Source organism: Leopardus geoffroyi, chromosome C1 (assembly GCF_018350155.1).
Source record: "Leopardus geoffroyi isolate Oge1 chromosome C1, O.geoffroyi_Oge1_pat1.0, whole genome shotgun sequence".
NCBI classification, from domain to species: Eukaryota; Metazoa; Chordata; class Mammalia; order Carnivora; family Felidae; genus Leopardus; species Leopardus geoffroyi.
The window spans coordinates 158,774,139-158,790,094 of record NC_059328.1 but is presented as its reverse complement, the minus strand read 5'-3'; the positions used below and the strand labels follow the sequence as shown (position 1 = coordinate 158,790,094).

Here is a 15,956-nt window from a genome sequence, read left to right as displayed (position 1 = left end):
GGGTTCTAATTTCTCCCATTCTCAACATTTGTTGTGTTCTGGGTTTATTGGTTTTGTTGTTGTTTATAATAGCCATTGAAATAGGTTTGAAGTGGTACTTCACTTGTGGTTCTCATTTGCATTTCCCTAATGATTAGTGATGTTGAGCATCTTTTCATGTTTATTGGCCAGTTCTATTCAGCATAGATGGGTTAGCAATAAACCATTTCAGTTTATGTATTTATGGAAATAATTTTGTTTTCATTTCATTGGGTATAAAATTACTGGATATCATTTTCCCCCAGCCCTTTGAATATATTGTTCCAATGTCTTCTGGCCTTCATTGTTTATAATTAGAAATCTACCATTAATCATATTGTTGGTCCCCTAAATGTGATATATCATTTTTCTCTTGCTGGTTTCAAAATTTTCTCTTTATTTTTGGCTTTCAGCAGATTGACAGTTTGATAGTCAACCAATAATGTGGGTGGAGTTCAGTTCAGTTACGTTAAGCCAGTAATGCTGTTAGTCCTGCTATATAAGTTGTGTATGGGTTGAGGATGTTATTTCTAAGAACAGCAAATTCACAGTTTCCCCTGGCTTTTAATCTTTGCTAAGCTCACTGGGGTCTCCTGTGTGAATGTGTAGTTTACCAATTAGTCAAGGATGTTCATAGAGTTTATTATTTCAGTCCTTCTCTACCCATCTCACTTCCAGAAACTCATCCTTAAATTTCTAGCTGCTTTGCTACTCAACCCAAATGAAGTCTGCCATCATTGTCCAGCAAACCTGCAAGTTTTCACCACCTGAGCTGAAGAGATAGCAATGGCCCCCAGACAAGAATGCCATAAACTTGCGATTCTTACCTTAGTAGCAGTTTTTCATGAAAACACATTTGTCAAGTAGTTGCCTATACATTGTCACTTAACAGTGCTTTGAAATGGGGATTTTAATAATTTTTAATAAGTTTGTTTTTTGTGGAGGCGAAATGGCTAACTTCCTCAGGTAGCCATTGCCAGAAGTAGGATCTGCCCCATTATTTTGAAGCAAATCCCAGATATCATTTCATCAACATATATTTCAGTATGTATCTCTAAAACTCAGGGACTCTATAAATTTACACAATCATAATTTCATTATCATGTCTAAATCAATTAATATTCAGTGTTTAAATTTCCTTCAAATTGTCTCATATTTTTTAGTTTGTTTGTTTTGTTTAATTTTTTTTTAAGTATGCTCCACACCCCACGTGAGGTTTAAATTCACAACCCTGAGATCAAGAGTCACATGCTCTACCAACTGAGCCAGCCAGGCGCCCCTTAGTTTGTTGTTTTAATCAGGATCAAATAAGGTCTGTATATTCTATGTGGTTGGTATGTCTTTTAAGTCTCTTTTCTCTAACACTCCTTCTCCACCCCATCCTCTCTTTTTTGTCTTAAGTTCTGCCTTTTTGTCTTTATTGTGTTTGTCTTGCAATTTATTAGTTGGGGGGTTTCACTAGTTGACAGAGTTTCTTGTCTTTTGGAATTACTACAGTCTGGATTTTTATGGTTGAATCCCTGTGATGTAGTTTATTATGTTCCCTGCATTTCAGATACAATTTAGTTTGGGTCAGATTCAGGTTCAAATCTTTTGGTGAAAATTCTTAGGTGGTGTTAATTCCATCAGAAGGCACTTAATGACTGTTGTCATTTTCTGTGACATGAACAGCCTTTGATGATCATTGCTTGATCTCTTAGTTCATGAGGTGGCAAGACATTGATATTCTCTCATTTCTTCTTACTCATATGCTCAAGTCATCAAAGAACTTTTCAGGATCAACAATTTGGCATCCCTCAGGTACATTTTTTAAAGACAGGATAAATGCTTGATAATTTCCCTTTATTTTCCAGTATTCAAAATAATTAGTTCTCTAGCATCCTCTAAAGATGCTTATTACTTTAGCCCCATCTGTTATAATTTTTAGGATTGTAAAACAATATTTTTGAAGTTTCTTTATAAATCTATTTATGCTTAATGCATATCAAAATTGAGGCATCAATCTTATGATCCACTATGGTAATCCTTCACTTCCATTGTCACTTCCTTTCTGTACTTCCTTAATGTCTTTCTACAAATTGCTGCCAAACGAACATATCCTAATTTCCCTGCAAGTTCCCAGATTATAGCATTTTACCTTTTATGAGAGTGTTCTTGTGCTTTTTTTTCTTAATCTTTTTGAACATCATTTTCTACCTTTTCAAACTTTTGATATTGTATATTGTATCACCAATTCAACAAATAGCACATAAAGCCTTTTCTTTTAAACATAGAAGACTTAATTTCGAATTGTAGGACTAATAAAAATTTGGTATTTCATATTGTTATGGTTGCTCTATTTCCTTATAAATTTCAATTTATGGTGGATATCACATTTGGGCTACTATTTTATACTGAAGTGTTGGTTACTGATTTAGAAAAATATTTTCATGAATATTAAATATATTTATAAGTAGACAAAAATCACAAAACGTTTGACAAACTCAGCATTTCTTAAAATGCTAAGACAAAAAGTTTTCAGACTTCATTAAAATATAAACAGTGAGGGGCGCCTGGGTGGCTCAGTCAGTCAAGTGTCCGACTTCAGCTCAGGTCACGATCTCAAGGTGCATGCGTTCGAGCCCCGCGTCGGGCTCTGGGCTGATGGCTCAGAGCCTGGAGCCTGCTTCTGATTCTGTGTCTCCCCCTCTCTCTCTGCCCCTCCCCCATTCATGCTCTGTCTCTCTGTCTCAAAAATACATAAACGTTAAAAAAAATTTTTTTTAAATATAAACAGTGAAAAGAACAACGCTTTTGCAAATATGAGTTGAAAGAAAAAAAATTGAGATGTTGATAAATTGACTTTTGGTAAATTGCTGAGAGTACTTACTCCACCCAGTTCCAGATCAATCAACCTACATTGATAAATGCCACTCATTCCAGCTTCAAATTCCTGGGAAAAGAAAATGTAATTGTTTTAATTTAGTTCAGATATTCACTGCTGATTTAATCTTATGTGGCTGGATTACATGGTATATCGGACTGATTTAGGACAGTGGGTTTGAGGGAGTTCCTTCAGAATAGTGGATGGGGGGGGTGTGAGGGAGGAGGAGTGGCTGGCTGGCTCTGTTGGAAGAACATGTGACTTGATCTCAGGGTTGTGAGTTTGAGCCCTATGTTGCGTGTAGAGATTATTAAAAAAAAAAAAAAAATAGTGGATAGGTCAGGGACAGTGATTGGTAGGTCTTCTACACCTGCCAAAGTACATTTTCTAAACGGTAGAAACAGCATTGTAACCTCAGTTGATTTTTACCTAAAGCTCATGCTTTTAACTATTTTGCTATATTATTTGCTTAAAGATATGGTATTGCATAAGGCTATTTTCACTGAGCCACTACTTTGAGCATACTACTGTGAGAAGCATGGGAGTTTCTGAAATAAATTATAGAGTATATACCAGTGCCCCCTGAACAACACAGGTTTGTACTGTGGGGGTCCACTTATACATGGATTTTTTTCAGTAAATACATGATTTTTTTTTTGAGATTTGCTACCATTTGAAAAAACTTGCAGATGAACCACATAGAAATTTTTTTAAAAATTAAGGAAAAAAATTAAAAAATAAAAAAAAAAATAAAAATTAAGAAAAAAGTATTAAGAATGCAGCATTGAATACATATATGCATATGACGTGTTGACTTTATATTATCAGTTAGGCTTCTGATCAACAGTAAGTTATTAGTAAAATTTTGGGGAGTCAAATTTATACATGAATTCTTCACTGTGCCAGGAGTTGGTGTCCCTAACCCCCATGTTATTCAAAGTCAGGTGTAGTTGTGAAGTCAGAACTTGTCATGTATCAATGAATTTAGAAAAAAGTATATATACAACTTCAAATGCTATGTTTATTTAGAAAATTGCACCAATATGAAATTGCATTTTCTTTCTTTATAGGCCAAAAATAAATTTAATGCAAAGCAAGAAAAACAAGCAGAATTAGAGTATTGCAGACTTACTGAAGCTCTTATGGCTGAAAAGGAGAAGGAATTTCAGGATTATGCCAGAGAAGTAATTGAACTTGAGTCTGAATCAAATAAATATATTTATCCTCTTGTAAAAGCTGTACAGGAAGGACATGGAGGTGGCCATGGACCTGTTTTTGTGGATAGAGGTGGAATAAGACCCAGTTATCAGGCAAATGATGTCACTGGAGTCCAGCTCCCTTTTTGTAACTCTCAGGGACCAAAATATAATTTTCAAAAGTCTAAGGGAAGGCTAGGTTTTACATGGTAGAAAAAGGTTTATTTTTGATTGAGAATATTAAGGTGTAACTAATATTATGAGCTACAAATAAATGAATTTTATGCTTATGATTTGTTAATAAAGCTGCTCATCTAAGTGCAATTATGTCTAATTGATTAACTACCAAAGTTTAATCCAAATTCCTTTGATAATACACATAACAACATGTGTAATTTTAGCCTTTAAAAAATATGTACTCAGGGGCATGAAGTATATTCATAATATTGTGTAATCATTACCATTATCTAGTTCCAGGACAATTATTTCATTGCTCCAACTGCAAAATCTATACGTAAGCAGTCACTTCCCATTCCCTCTCCTTCTCCCTAGCTTCTGGCAACCACTGATCTGGTTGGTCTCTATGGATTTGCCTATTTTGGGATATTTTACATAAATGGAATCACATTGTGGCCTTTTGTGTCCAGCCTATTTCATTTAGCTATTTTCAGGTTTTGTCCATGTTGTACCATTATCAGTACTTTGTTCCTTTTTTATAATTGAATGATATTCCATTGGAAATATTTTTCTCTTCAGCAGAAATTTATGTATTTATGCCTCAATACATAATTTTTAGTTTCAAAAAACACTACCGTTATTACTAACACCATGATTATGGAGTTTGATTTCTTTGTGGTTTATTTTATAGAGTATCTTGCTAGACATGTGCAAATTACTGTTTTCAAGTTACCTGACATAATTCTTCTGTAAGTAGTATTAACTACTTATGAGCAGTATTAACATATTATGAGCAATTTGATACACAGGTGACTGTGAGGATGATGGCATCCAATCTGACTGGAAGTCTTGAATTGTAGAATAAGTTTCACACATCCCATCGGTAACTGTGCTTGAGTGAAATACAAATGATTTTCCTTTTTCACATGGATGCTAAATTAGTATTTCTTTTGGCCTAGGGTTGCCACCACGTTAAAATTACCCAGATGCTAAGGCCCAATGAACTAATAGTCTGGAAACCTCTGCCATGTATCTTTTTCTTTAAATTGTGTATTAGAGAGTACTGTACATTATTTAGGGGTGATTATTAGTTTTGGATGAAACTCTCTTCACATTATAAAACAGAACATGTTTCTACAAAATGGTTAATTTCATAAGTGTTTTATAATCAACTTAGTTGAGTGAAGAACACAGAACACCAAAGACATTACTAGTTTTTTTCCTTACATATACAGTTTGATTGTTTCCCTTTTTTAAAAAAAAAATTTTTTTTTAACATTTATTTTTGAGAGAGGGAGAGACAGAGCATGAATGGGGGAGGGTCAGAGAGAGAGGGAGACACAGAATCTGAAACAGGCTCCAGGCTCCGAGCTGCCAGCACAGAGCCCGACGCGGGGCTCGAACTCACGGACCACGAGATCATAACCTGAGCCGAAGTCGGACGCTCAACCGACTGAGCCACCCAGGCACCCCGATTGTTTTACTTTCAATTGGGCTGGGCTTTCTACTAGAGTTAAGCACATTAAAAACAAAAGCGCTATGCAAACTTTTAAAATTAATCACAAAACAACTAAGTGAAAATAATTGAGTTGTAAAGTACTCCAAGCAGTGGAAACACAACTGTTGTAACCTGCCAATTTGATAAATCCATAGCTAGGGGAGCCTGGGTGGCTCAGTTAAGCATCCAACTCTTGATTTCCGCTCAGGTCATGATCTCAAGGTTTGTGGGATTGAGCCCTGCATTGGTCTTTGCACTGACAGCATGGAGCCTGCTTGGGATTCTTTCTCACCCTCTCTCTCTGCCCCTCCCACACTCATATTCTCTCTCTCTCTCAAAATAAATAAACTTAAAAAAAAAAAAAGAAATCCATAGCTAAAATGTGGGGCTAAGAAATTTGAGTATGGGGGTAGGAGGTATAAAAACTATGAATCAGTGCTTAAAAATAAAAAGGAAATACAGTATTAGGTTGGGAAATATGTTTAAGAAGGAAACCTAGAGAGCAATGAAAATAGGAAAAGCAAATTGATACTAAAAGTATTTTAATACACAATTAATTTACACAGTCCATATGAAGCACTCACATTTTTACATATTCTCCTGGCTAAATAAAGCATTTAAAAACACTCCAGAATTTGAGAATTTAATATCACCTGTTAACACATACAAACCACTGAATGGTCAGAACATTTTTATCTAACCATATATATTTTCAGTGACTTTCAAGTTGGTGCATTTTCCCTAAATATATCTAATTTAAATAAAAATGAAACTAAACAAGAAACCAAAAACTAGACAATTTGTTTTACGAGTCAATTAACATCTATATGGCTTTACAATGTAAAGTGTTATATTAAAACTGGCAGGCACAGGATATAATACAGTGTTCCCAATGCTGAGAAATTTGGAGGAATTAAAAAGCAAATGGTAGCATTCCAGTAGATAGTAATACAAATTTCAAATCTAACCTTAAGTTTGCTGAGGCAAAAGACACATTGCAATCTGAAGCATTATGATTGAACATTTACACTAGAATTTATCTCCAAACCTTCTGGAAGTCATCACTGCTGATTAAATTCTTAAAGAAGTTCAGTATTGTTAAACTCTTTGCTCAGTTTTTCCTAATACAAATTCTATATCCCCATGGGTAAAATAAAAGTATTTTTTAGTTGATTTATCTTCATTATTTACTTTTAATAAAAATAAAGGTTGAATAACTAATACAACAGTAATTTTAAAAATACAAAACAAACTGTTATAGTTTATTTAATACAATGTTTAACTATAAAAGTTGATAGTTTCAGAGTTTAAATTCTGTAAAATGCAGTTTGCAGAAAACAGTTTTAACAGTTACTAGACTAATGATAAGAGAAGCAGCATTTTGAAACTAATTATACAATGTGACAACAGCTTTATTCCTAAATTTCATTAAAAAAATATACATCACAGTGACTTCTGAGCTAGGAAAAGAAGTGCATTAACTTCATTTAAGTTTTTCCCTTCCACAAAGAGAGCAGCCACAACTTTTAACATCTCCACATACAAATACCCAATTCGTTTATCAATCCTTCAAAGTACTAGAAACACACAAAAGAGAAACAAAATATACAGCATAGGCTTTTGGTAACACAATAATTTGCTTCAAAAAAAAAAAAAAAAGCAGAAACACAAATTAATCCCACCACTTCCTCCTACACCTAAAAACAACACCCCTCAACAACTCCCTTCTCCAACCCTGCTGATTTTTAATTTATGTGATTTTTCAATATTTACATCTTGTGTCACACCACAGGCCAGAATTTGCATTTGTCTGAATCCTTTCAAGGCAGTTGGGAAACCCACTATGGGCAGGTGTCAGCCAATGCTGTACTTCCTGGAGTTTATTACTTTTTAAAACAAGTATTTGTAACAAAACATATCTTTTCACAATAAGGTTATAAATCTACAATCCTTGGAGAGTTTATTCAACTGTAAATGTATGAATACTAAATTGAATAATTACAGTACACATGACCAAAAGGAGACAGGAAAATACCCATTTTATGTTTCTTTATAACAACCAACTGTATACGGTATATATTTAAAGTACCTTCCAGTGAAGGTAAAGGGAACAAGTTTCTGTAGAAATTTACTATAAAAGGTTCAAAGTGTGATGAAAAAACCCTGCCACCTGGAGTAAAGCACAATGAGCTACTAAAAAAATTAAAAAAGAAAAAAAGAAAAAAAGAAAAAAACTTGTTCCATATACCAACTTGAAAACAAATCAGAATTGTCTGTTAATATCACTACTCAAAATACTGGAAACCCAATGTGTTCCTGTCCATAATATTAAGAAATATTTACTTTTCAGTTTAATATCTTTCACTGGGTACAAGAATCAAAGGCCATTCAGCAAAGCCAATATGAATCAGTATCACACTTGTGCAAAGACAGATTTAGCAAATTTTTTGAAATTTCTGTGAAGGCTTTGATTAAGAAATTCTATTAGAATGTACAATACTCTATGAACTCATTAACTGTAGAGTAATTTAAAAATATTTTAATGCAACCCAGTAGATTCTTTACATTAACATTAATCTCTCTGTAGTGTCAATTTCTGTGGCAGATGGTTAACCCAAAATAGAATGATATAATCATAAAAACAATTCTCAGATATCGCCAAACAATAAAATAAACCAATTAAATATCTTTAGCGAATATGAAGTTAAAGATAGTTGGAGGTAAATCATAAGCTCAGACTAACTATAAAATCAATCTGACAGGAAAGAAAGAGCTGGCTTTCAGGAAGGAGTATAGGTGCTAAAGGTGCCACAACTATTAAAAATGTAATGAAAGGACTGTTTGAGCTATGTGCTATTCAGATGCAAAGGCAGACTTGAGGTACAGTTAATGCTGTTTAATTATTTTCTAAGTATTTTTTATATTCGGAAAATAAAATCTGATTGTCATCTCTCATCTCAATTTCTTTACCGTATCTATTCTACTGTAAAAACAGTTTTTAAACGTCTATCGATCTTAGCACAGAGTTGCTCTTTTGATAATCAGAACAGGAGAATATTACTTTCAGACATTTGAATTTTTCCCCTTATGATTACTGGTCTGTAATTTTTAGTAGATAAAGCTCTGGAATCAGACAACATTAAGTATTTTTACTTAGCATGGGTTTATTGTTGTTAGAAATCCTTTCTTAAATAGCACCACCTTTCTTGAAGCTCAAATAGTTTATAACAAATTTTAAAAATGCAACTTACTGAATTTTAAGATAACTAGTTTAAAATATGTAATATATAGCTTGAAACTCAAGATTAAATCATCCCTAACTAAGGTAGGGTTTGTGGTCTAAGTCTCTAAGGAATCAATCACCCCAGATTATCATAAATATCTATTACCATTATCATCAGGAAAATAAATTTAAAAGGACTCCACTGTGGAAATTTGCTTCAAGATAGTCCAAACAATTTTATAATCATTACCTACTATTCTTTATACAAACAGCTACCACAATGCCAAATGTGTCATTACTGTAGTAATCAATATGGAAAGTATTATGTTAAGCACTGTTTTGCTCAGTACAAACAGCACTGAGTTAGTTACTGGGTTTTCCAAGAAGCTACCTTGGTTAAGAGGTGACACTACATTGACAAATATTAAAGTACAAAACACTCTAAAGGCTACTATTAATTGGAATTCTGAAATTTCTTCTCAAATGAGGCAGGTTTTGTGTTTGCTGGATGTTCAATATTTTATTTAGAAGAGAAAATACAGGAAAAAAGGCCACACATCACAAAAATAGCAATATACAACACACAAAAATTCTAAATGGACTTTGGGTACCTTTATTGTTTAACTCTGTAAGCTATCAAATTTTGCAACTTTCTACTCTACTCTATGTGGCAATGTTACACATGCCAAGCTAAAATAATGTTAACAATAATGGTATAAAGCCATCTGAATAGAAAGAAACCAGAGTCATAAACATGCTATACCCTATTGTGATACATATATAGAAAAGATGCATTTTCTTGCCATTTGAAACTCACAGCTATGAGATTTAGAGAAGCCAGCTCAAGTTAAAAAAACAAAACCAAAACAACAACCATGCGGAGCTATCACTCAACTCTATATAGATCAGTGGCCAAAAGAGAAATCTTGGAAGTTAATATGTCAACACTAACAATTTTTAGAATCTAACTTAAAGACCTGCACAAGTGGTATATTTTAGTGAGTAAAGTATCTTCATTTTAGAGAAGGGTAATGATAATAAAAATAAAACAATGTTCCCCAAAGCAAAAGTTTCATCTCTTCAGATCAAAAGCAACATACAACTGAGAATTACAATCTCATCTTCTAAGGTAAGTTCTTGTCAAATGCTGTATAACAGCAAGTCAAACTCAATCAGTACATCAACTGAAAAAAAGTACTCAACTATTTTTGTAGACAGTTTAGTAAAACAAAACTTGGTAGGAAAAATATTAGTATGAATCAAGCTAAGAATGAAATTAAAAAGAACATAGGAAGTGCAATATAAATATTTTAAAGCACAAATCACTAAAAAATCCAAAGTGATGACTTAAGATCTCAAGTTATTAGGATCCTGCTTTTCTGTGTAATTAAAAGCTGTTGTGCTCCTGCAAGCCTCTATTACAAATGCAGTCAGAAAATCTACACAAGATTTCTTCTATCTAGTGGCTTCTAAAGTTACTTTAAACATGAGAAACACAAGCTTATGTAACAATGTATTCCAACAATCAGTTACCCTTGTTTTGAACTGGCTGATCACACAAACTGGGATGTAGAAAAGCGTATTTGCTATTATTGGCTGATTGTTGCAACACAAAAATGCATACATGAAATAGTTAAACACAGCACACAGTATTACACCAAAATGTTTTTCTCATTTCAAGTTTATTAAAACTTTAGCAGTACAAATTATCCAGGTTGCAGATTATCAAAAGATCAACTCAATAAAGTCCACATTAAAAAAAAAAAAAAAAAAAAAAAGACAAACATAAAACCCAAAAACAATGAAAAGAGGGAAACAACATAAAGGAGATTCATCAGCAAGTCTTTAAAACTTAAAATTTGAGACAGAATGGAAATAAGAAGTTTACACAACTCACTCATCCACTTTTATCTTCATCTGTTCCAGGGCTTGATTCATGATCAAATTTTTTATTTTTATCATGTATGTGGTCATTTTCTTGACTCTTTGATTTTTGGTTTTCTTTTTCCACTGAGGACCTGGTCTTCTCATCCTCCTTATTTTTCAATGTGGAGAACTTTAATTCATTGTCCTGACTACTGTGTTTTATTTTTGAGAATGGACTTTGATCTCTATCAGCCTTTTTTTCCCTATTATTATTTGAGCTATTATGATCACGATTTTTAGAGTACATTCTCTTCTCACCCTCAGAATTTTCTTTTCTGTGTGAACTTTTACTTTCTTGGTTTCTATATTTTTCTTTGTTTCTGCTTTGACTTTCTTCTCTCTCTGAACTTCGTGAATCCCTCCTCCGCCTCCTCCTATCTTTACTTCTCGATCTTCCTGGTGTTGCTCTTCTCTCTCGGCTTCGGGACCTTCCTCTTCTCCTGTACTCTTGCTCCCTGTATCTATGGTACTCCTTGCTCCTGCTGCGATCTCGGTCATGGCTTCTAGATCGCACTCTTCTGCTCCTGTCCCTACTTCTGCTTCGGTCTCTTGTTCTACTATTGTAACTGTGTTTGCCTTTAGTGACATCACGTTCTCTACTCCTAGACTGTGCACGTCTATCTTTTTCCTTACTTTTATTATGATCATGCTCATTACTTTTTGATTCTAACTGTTTAGATTTCTCTTTACTTCTACTTCTTTCCTGATCTTTTCCTTTAGAATCACACTTTTCTTTTTCTTTAACAATCTCATGATCCCTTTCTTTACTCCTTGACCTCATCCTCTTTTCTTCATGTCTATTATGCTTTGTGTCTCTTTCTTTACTCTTTGATTTCTCTTTGCTCTTACTCCTACTTTTAGATTTGGCCCGTTTCTTCACTTTGTTTTTATTATATTTATCATCTTTTTCTGAATTTCTTCTGATGTCTCTCTCCTTACTGTTAGATTTATGGTCTTTAACTTTCTTTTCCTTTTCATTTTTTCTGTTTGGACTCTCAGACACATGCCTGTGATCAGTTATTTTTTTCTCTTTTACTCTAACTGGGCTTCTTTGATTTTCTTTTAGTTCATTTAATTCACTCCTAAAAATGAGAAAAAAAGTTTTTTGGAAGTTTTATTAGAAAAGGGATGGTGTCCATTATTAGCTAAAATGGTATTCTATTTTCCTTTAAATATTCAGAAATAAATGAAATGGCTATAAGTAAAACTTTATGCATAAGACTAAAAAAATACTTGTCACTACATTTGAAATAATATAGTTAAATCTTACTTATCCCCTTTGATCCATCTTTCACCACTTGATACCCTCATTCTTTGTGCTCTCTGCATCTCTTGCCTCCAATGTGGAGGAGTCTCACTACGTCTGAAACGATCCCTTGATCTGGATCTAGAAGGAGTTCGGTAACGCTTAAGAAAATAAAAAGGGAAAAAAATTAACATATAAAAATATAAAAGCACTGCAATAATACCTGAAGTATATACATTTCTAGGTTCAAGTAAAATGTCTGGTGTTTCTTATACCCTCTATAATAACTAAAATTTCCTAATTTTCAGGTATGAAACCAGTGAGGTGAAAATACTTTAAACAGACACTCATACTGTAAATTCCCAATAAAAAGCATTAACCACACAAACTCTAGCCACTTATGTCCTCTCTGTAGAACTGTCCTATTTAAGTGATACTATCAAGTAGTACCCTTACAAGTAGAACCCTTACAAGTTGCCAAGTTCCAATTTGGAAATATATATTCTTGATGTGTCAAAGCAAACATTTCCCATATTATGAGAAAAACTGAGTAAATGCATTGATGTTCATTTATTCCACCAATATTTACTCAGCTCTTAGAATGGCCAACTGCTCTACCATGTATTGAGGAAACTTTAGTGAGCCAAGACATATCTGGATTTTGGTCTTTTAGAAGTTGTATTCTACAAGGCTAGGAAACCCACAGACAGATATATAATCACAGATACTAATAAGCATAAATGCAGCTATAATTAGAATCAGTGCAAAAGAAGTACAAGGTGCTCACAGAATATGTAACAGAGAGATCTGGCTTAGTACAGGGAAAGTTAAATGTAACTTAAAAAGCTGAAAACTAACATGTATGAGGTATGAGAAGTTACAAAGGCAAGGGTAATGAAAAGGAAGTAAAAGTGAGAATGGATGGGTAAGGAAGAACATGTGAAGCATGAAAAATATGGTATTTGAAGGTTCTGAGACAGGAAAAATAGCATTTGTTAGAAATGATCACAAGATAGATCAGTATGGCTGAAGATAAAAACTGTAAGGGAAAGTAGTACTCGAGAGCACTGATAAGGTAAGCAAGGGCTAGATTTTGTGAGGTCTCATAGGCCATGGTAAAAATTGTAGATTTACCCTGAGATCAATGGCAAAGGAGTGATATAATCAGATTTTCATTTTTAAATGACTATTCTGGATGCTGTTTAGATAAAGAATTGTTATCAGTGATTCTCCAAATGTGATCTAGGGATCCCAAGACTCAGGGGATCTGTGAAGTCAAAACTATTTTCATCAGTGAATCATGTTACTTGCCTTTTTCACTTTCGTTCTTTCATTATCGTACAGGGGAGTTTTTCAGACTACCCGACATTTTAGTATCTTTGCTTTCATTGCTAATGGAATGTGTGCTTATACATTTCTACATTTTTAAAACTTTTTTTTTTCAACGTTTATTTATTTTTGGGACAGAGAGAGACAGAGCATGAACGGGGGAGGGGCAGAGAGAGAGGGAGACACAGAATTGGAAACAGGCTCCAGGCTCTGAGCCATCAGCCCAGAGCCTGACGCGGGGCTCAAACTCACGGACCGCAAGATCGTGACCTGGCTGAAGTCGGACGCTTAACCGACTGCGCCACCCAGGCGCCCCTACATTTCTACATTTTTAATAGTTCTTGGTTTTAATTTCTAAAACAGTAAATATAGATAGATATAATCCACATTACAAAATCTTTGGGTCCAAGACCCTAAGACAAAAAAGTTTGGGAGCTGCCATGAGAACAGTTAGAAGGCCACTTACAGTTCAGAGAATATACAAAGGTAAACTAAATTAAAGTGTGGGAGTAGAGCTTGAGAGAAACAGATGGATTTCAAAGTATTGAGAAGGTTGAACTGACAGGATTTGGTGATGGACAGCAGAGAAATGAAATCATTCTTGGGCTTTAAGTAACTACACAGGAGATGGTATCTGTCACCTGGAACACAAACCTAAGGGAGAATTACGCCTAAAGAGGAACTGCTTATGCTCAGGATTATATATGCAGAGTTTGAGGTGTTTGTGAGGCAACTAGCCAGCTGTCAGATAAACCCTGGTACCAGAAGAGCAAATGAGAATTATCAATATATGGTAGCCACTGAAGCCATGAGAGCGATGAGACCACCAAGGAGCAGGTGCACAACGGAAAGAGTTGGAACCCATGATACTACACTATGAAAGGCTAGCTATTGAAGTATGAACTGGCATTGGAAATTCAAAACAGACTGGCCAGAGACAGAAAGAAAATACGATGGAAGCAAAGGGCAAGAGTATTACAAGGAGGGAGATTAAGTAAGACAAAGATTGAAAAGGACTTGCTGGATTTTGTGACATGTAGCTGACCATATAGCAAGTGCTATTTTCAACAGAACAGTAGAAGACAAACTGAAACAGTTTAGGAAGCAGGAAATGAGTAGGAAGTGAAAAAATAATAAACCAAGTATAGCTCGGTTTCTAAAAAGTTTTGAAAGCACAAGATATTTAAATTGATAGGGAGGATCCAGTAAAGAGAAAGAGAATGAGATATAAGAACCAGGTTAATTTTTATGAATTTTTAACAAGATTAGTTAGCAATACAGTGGTCAGGAAGTAACATGGGGGCACAAAACATTGACTTCATTTTACACTGTGTACATGTAAAATCTATTAATATCCCATGCATTTTCAGTTTAGAAATACCAATATAAAGAAGTTACTATAAAAAGAGAATATATAATTGAATATCCATATCTACTCTAAATTTTAGTTACTTATGTACAAAACAGTATTTAAGAAACATTAGAAAATTATGATAAATGCCAATATTATCAAGATTTTTGGGAAAAGAATCACCTACCCTTGGTCCTCTTCCTTTAATTTTCCTGCCAGACCTAGTAACTAAAAGTCGCCTCTGGTATGAAGCAGGCTGGGAGTTAGGTGGATTACTAGAAGGAAGCAAGGGAAAAATTAAAACATACAATTTTATAAAAATGAATCTAGAAAATTTGGCTTTATGGATCTAAACTAATTTAAAAACTTAAAAATCAGTAGTTCTCAACCAGGAATGTTATCAATTCCTAGTAGGTATCTGGAAAAGTATGGGAGCATTTTTCAACTGTCAATGACTAGAGAGTGCTACTGGTACTTAGAGCCACGAGTCAGGAATGCTAAAGTCTTATAGTGCACGAGGATGAAGAACTAACTATTCTGCCCGCAAATGCCAGCTGTGTGCTGAGAAACACTGCTATATAACCATTTTTAAGGTGAAATAAATTTGACAGTGTTAAGGAAAATCAACACAAGAGTTCATATAGCTCAGCATTGGTTGGATGCCACTGAGAGAACAATTTTAAAACTATCTTATTCCAAAGTAGCTTATAATCCCTTAAGCATTAAGCACTGTTAAAAGAACTACAGAGAAGAGTAATTAATGAGAAGTAAGCAGACACAAGCTGATGTGAATTAACAAAACGTTTACACCATGGTTTAGTACCAAAGTTTACATCAAAAAGGGAAAACTGTTTTAAAAAAATGAGTTAATACTTAATTAGCATAAACAATACACATATAAGTTATGTTTTGAAAAGTTGATTGTAAAGTAATTCAAACATTTTCTCAGCAATATTTATTTCCTTAAAAATATTCTTTCTTAACACTTGAGGAAAAATTAACTCAATCCAATCCATCAAAATTACCTCAAGTTTCACACAACTAAAACTTTTTTTTTTTACACTAAGACTTATTTTTACATTTTTACTCTAGTGTGAAAGTACAGGGGAGATACTCTGAATTTTATTAC

The 15,956-nt window shown here is 33.9% G+C and overlaps 2 protein-coding genes across 6 annotated transcripts in view; one reads left to right on the top strand and one right to left on the bottom strand.

The window, feature by feature from the left end:
- Positions 1-10,753, top strand: part of CFAP210 (cilia and flagella associated protein 210) — a 37,008-nt gene extending 26,255 nt beyond the window's left edge. The window contains exon 9 of the mRNA XM_045480126.1: positions 3,952-10,753. Within this exon, the coding sequence (XP_045336082.1) occupies positions 3,952-4,290 (339 nt within the window). The 3' untranslated portion in view covers positions 4,291-10,753. The remainder of the gene's footprint in view (positions 1-3,951) is intronic.
- PPIG (peptidylprolyl isomerase G) overlaps positions 6,278-15,956 on the bottom strand; it is a 46,379-nt gene continuing 36,700 nt past the window's right edge. For all 5 annotated transcript variants that reach the window (XM_045480123.1, XM_045480120.1, XM_045480122.1 and 2 more), the window contains 3 exons: positions 15,015-15,102; positions 12,172-12,308; positions 6,278-11,983 (listed from right to left, as the gene is read on the bottom strand). In XM_045480123.1, coding sequence (XP_045336079.1) covers positions 10,873-11,983; positions 12,172-12,308; positions 15,015-15,102 — 1,336 coding nt within the window. In that variant the 3' untranslated portion in view covers positions 6,278-10,872. The remainder of the gene's footprint in view (positions 11,984-12,171; positions 12,309-15,014; positions 15,103-15,956) is intronic.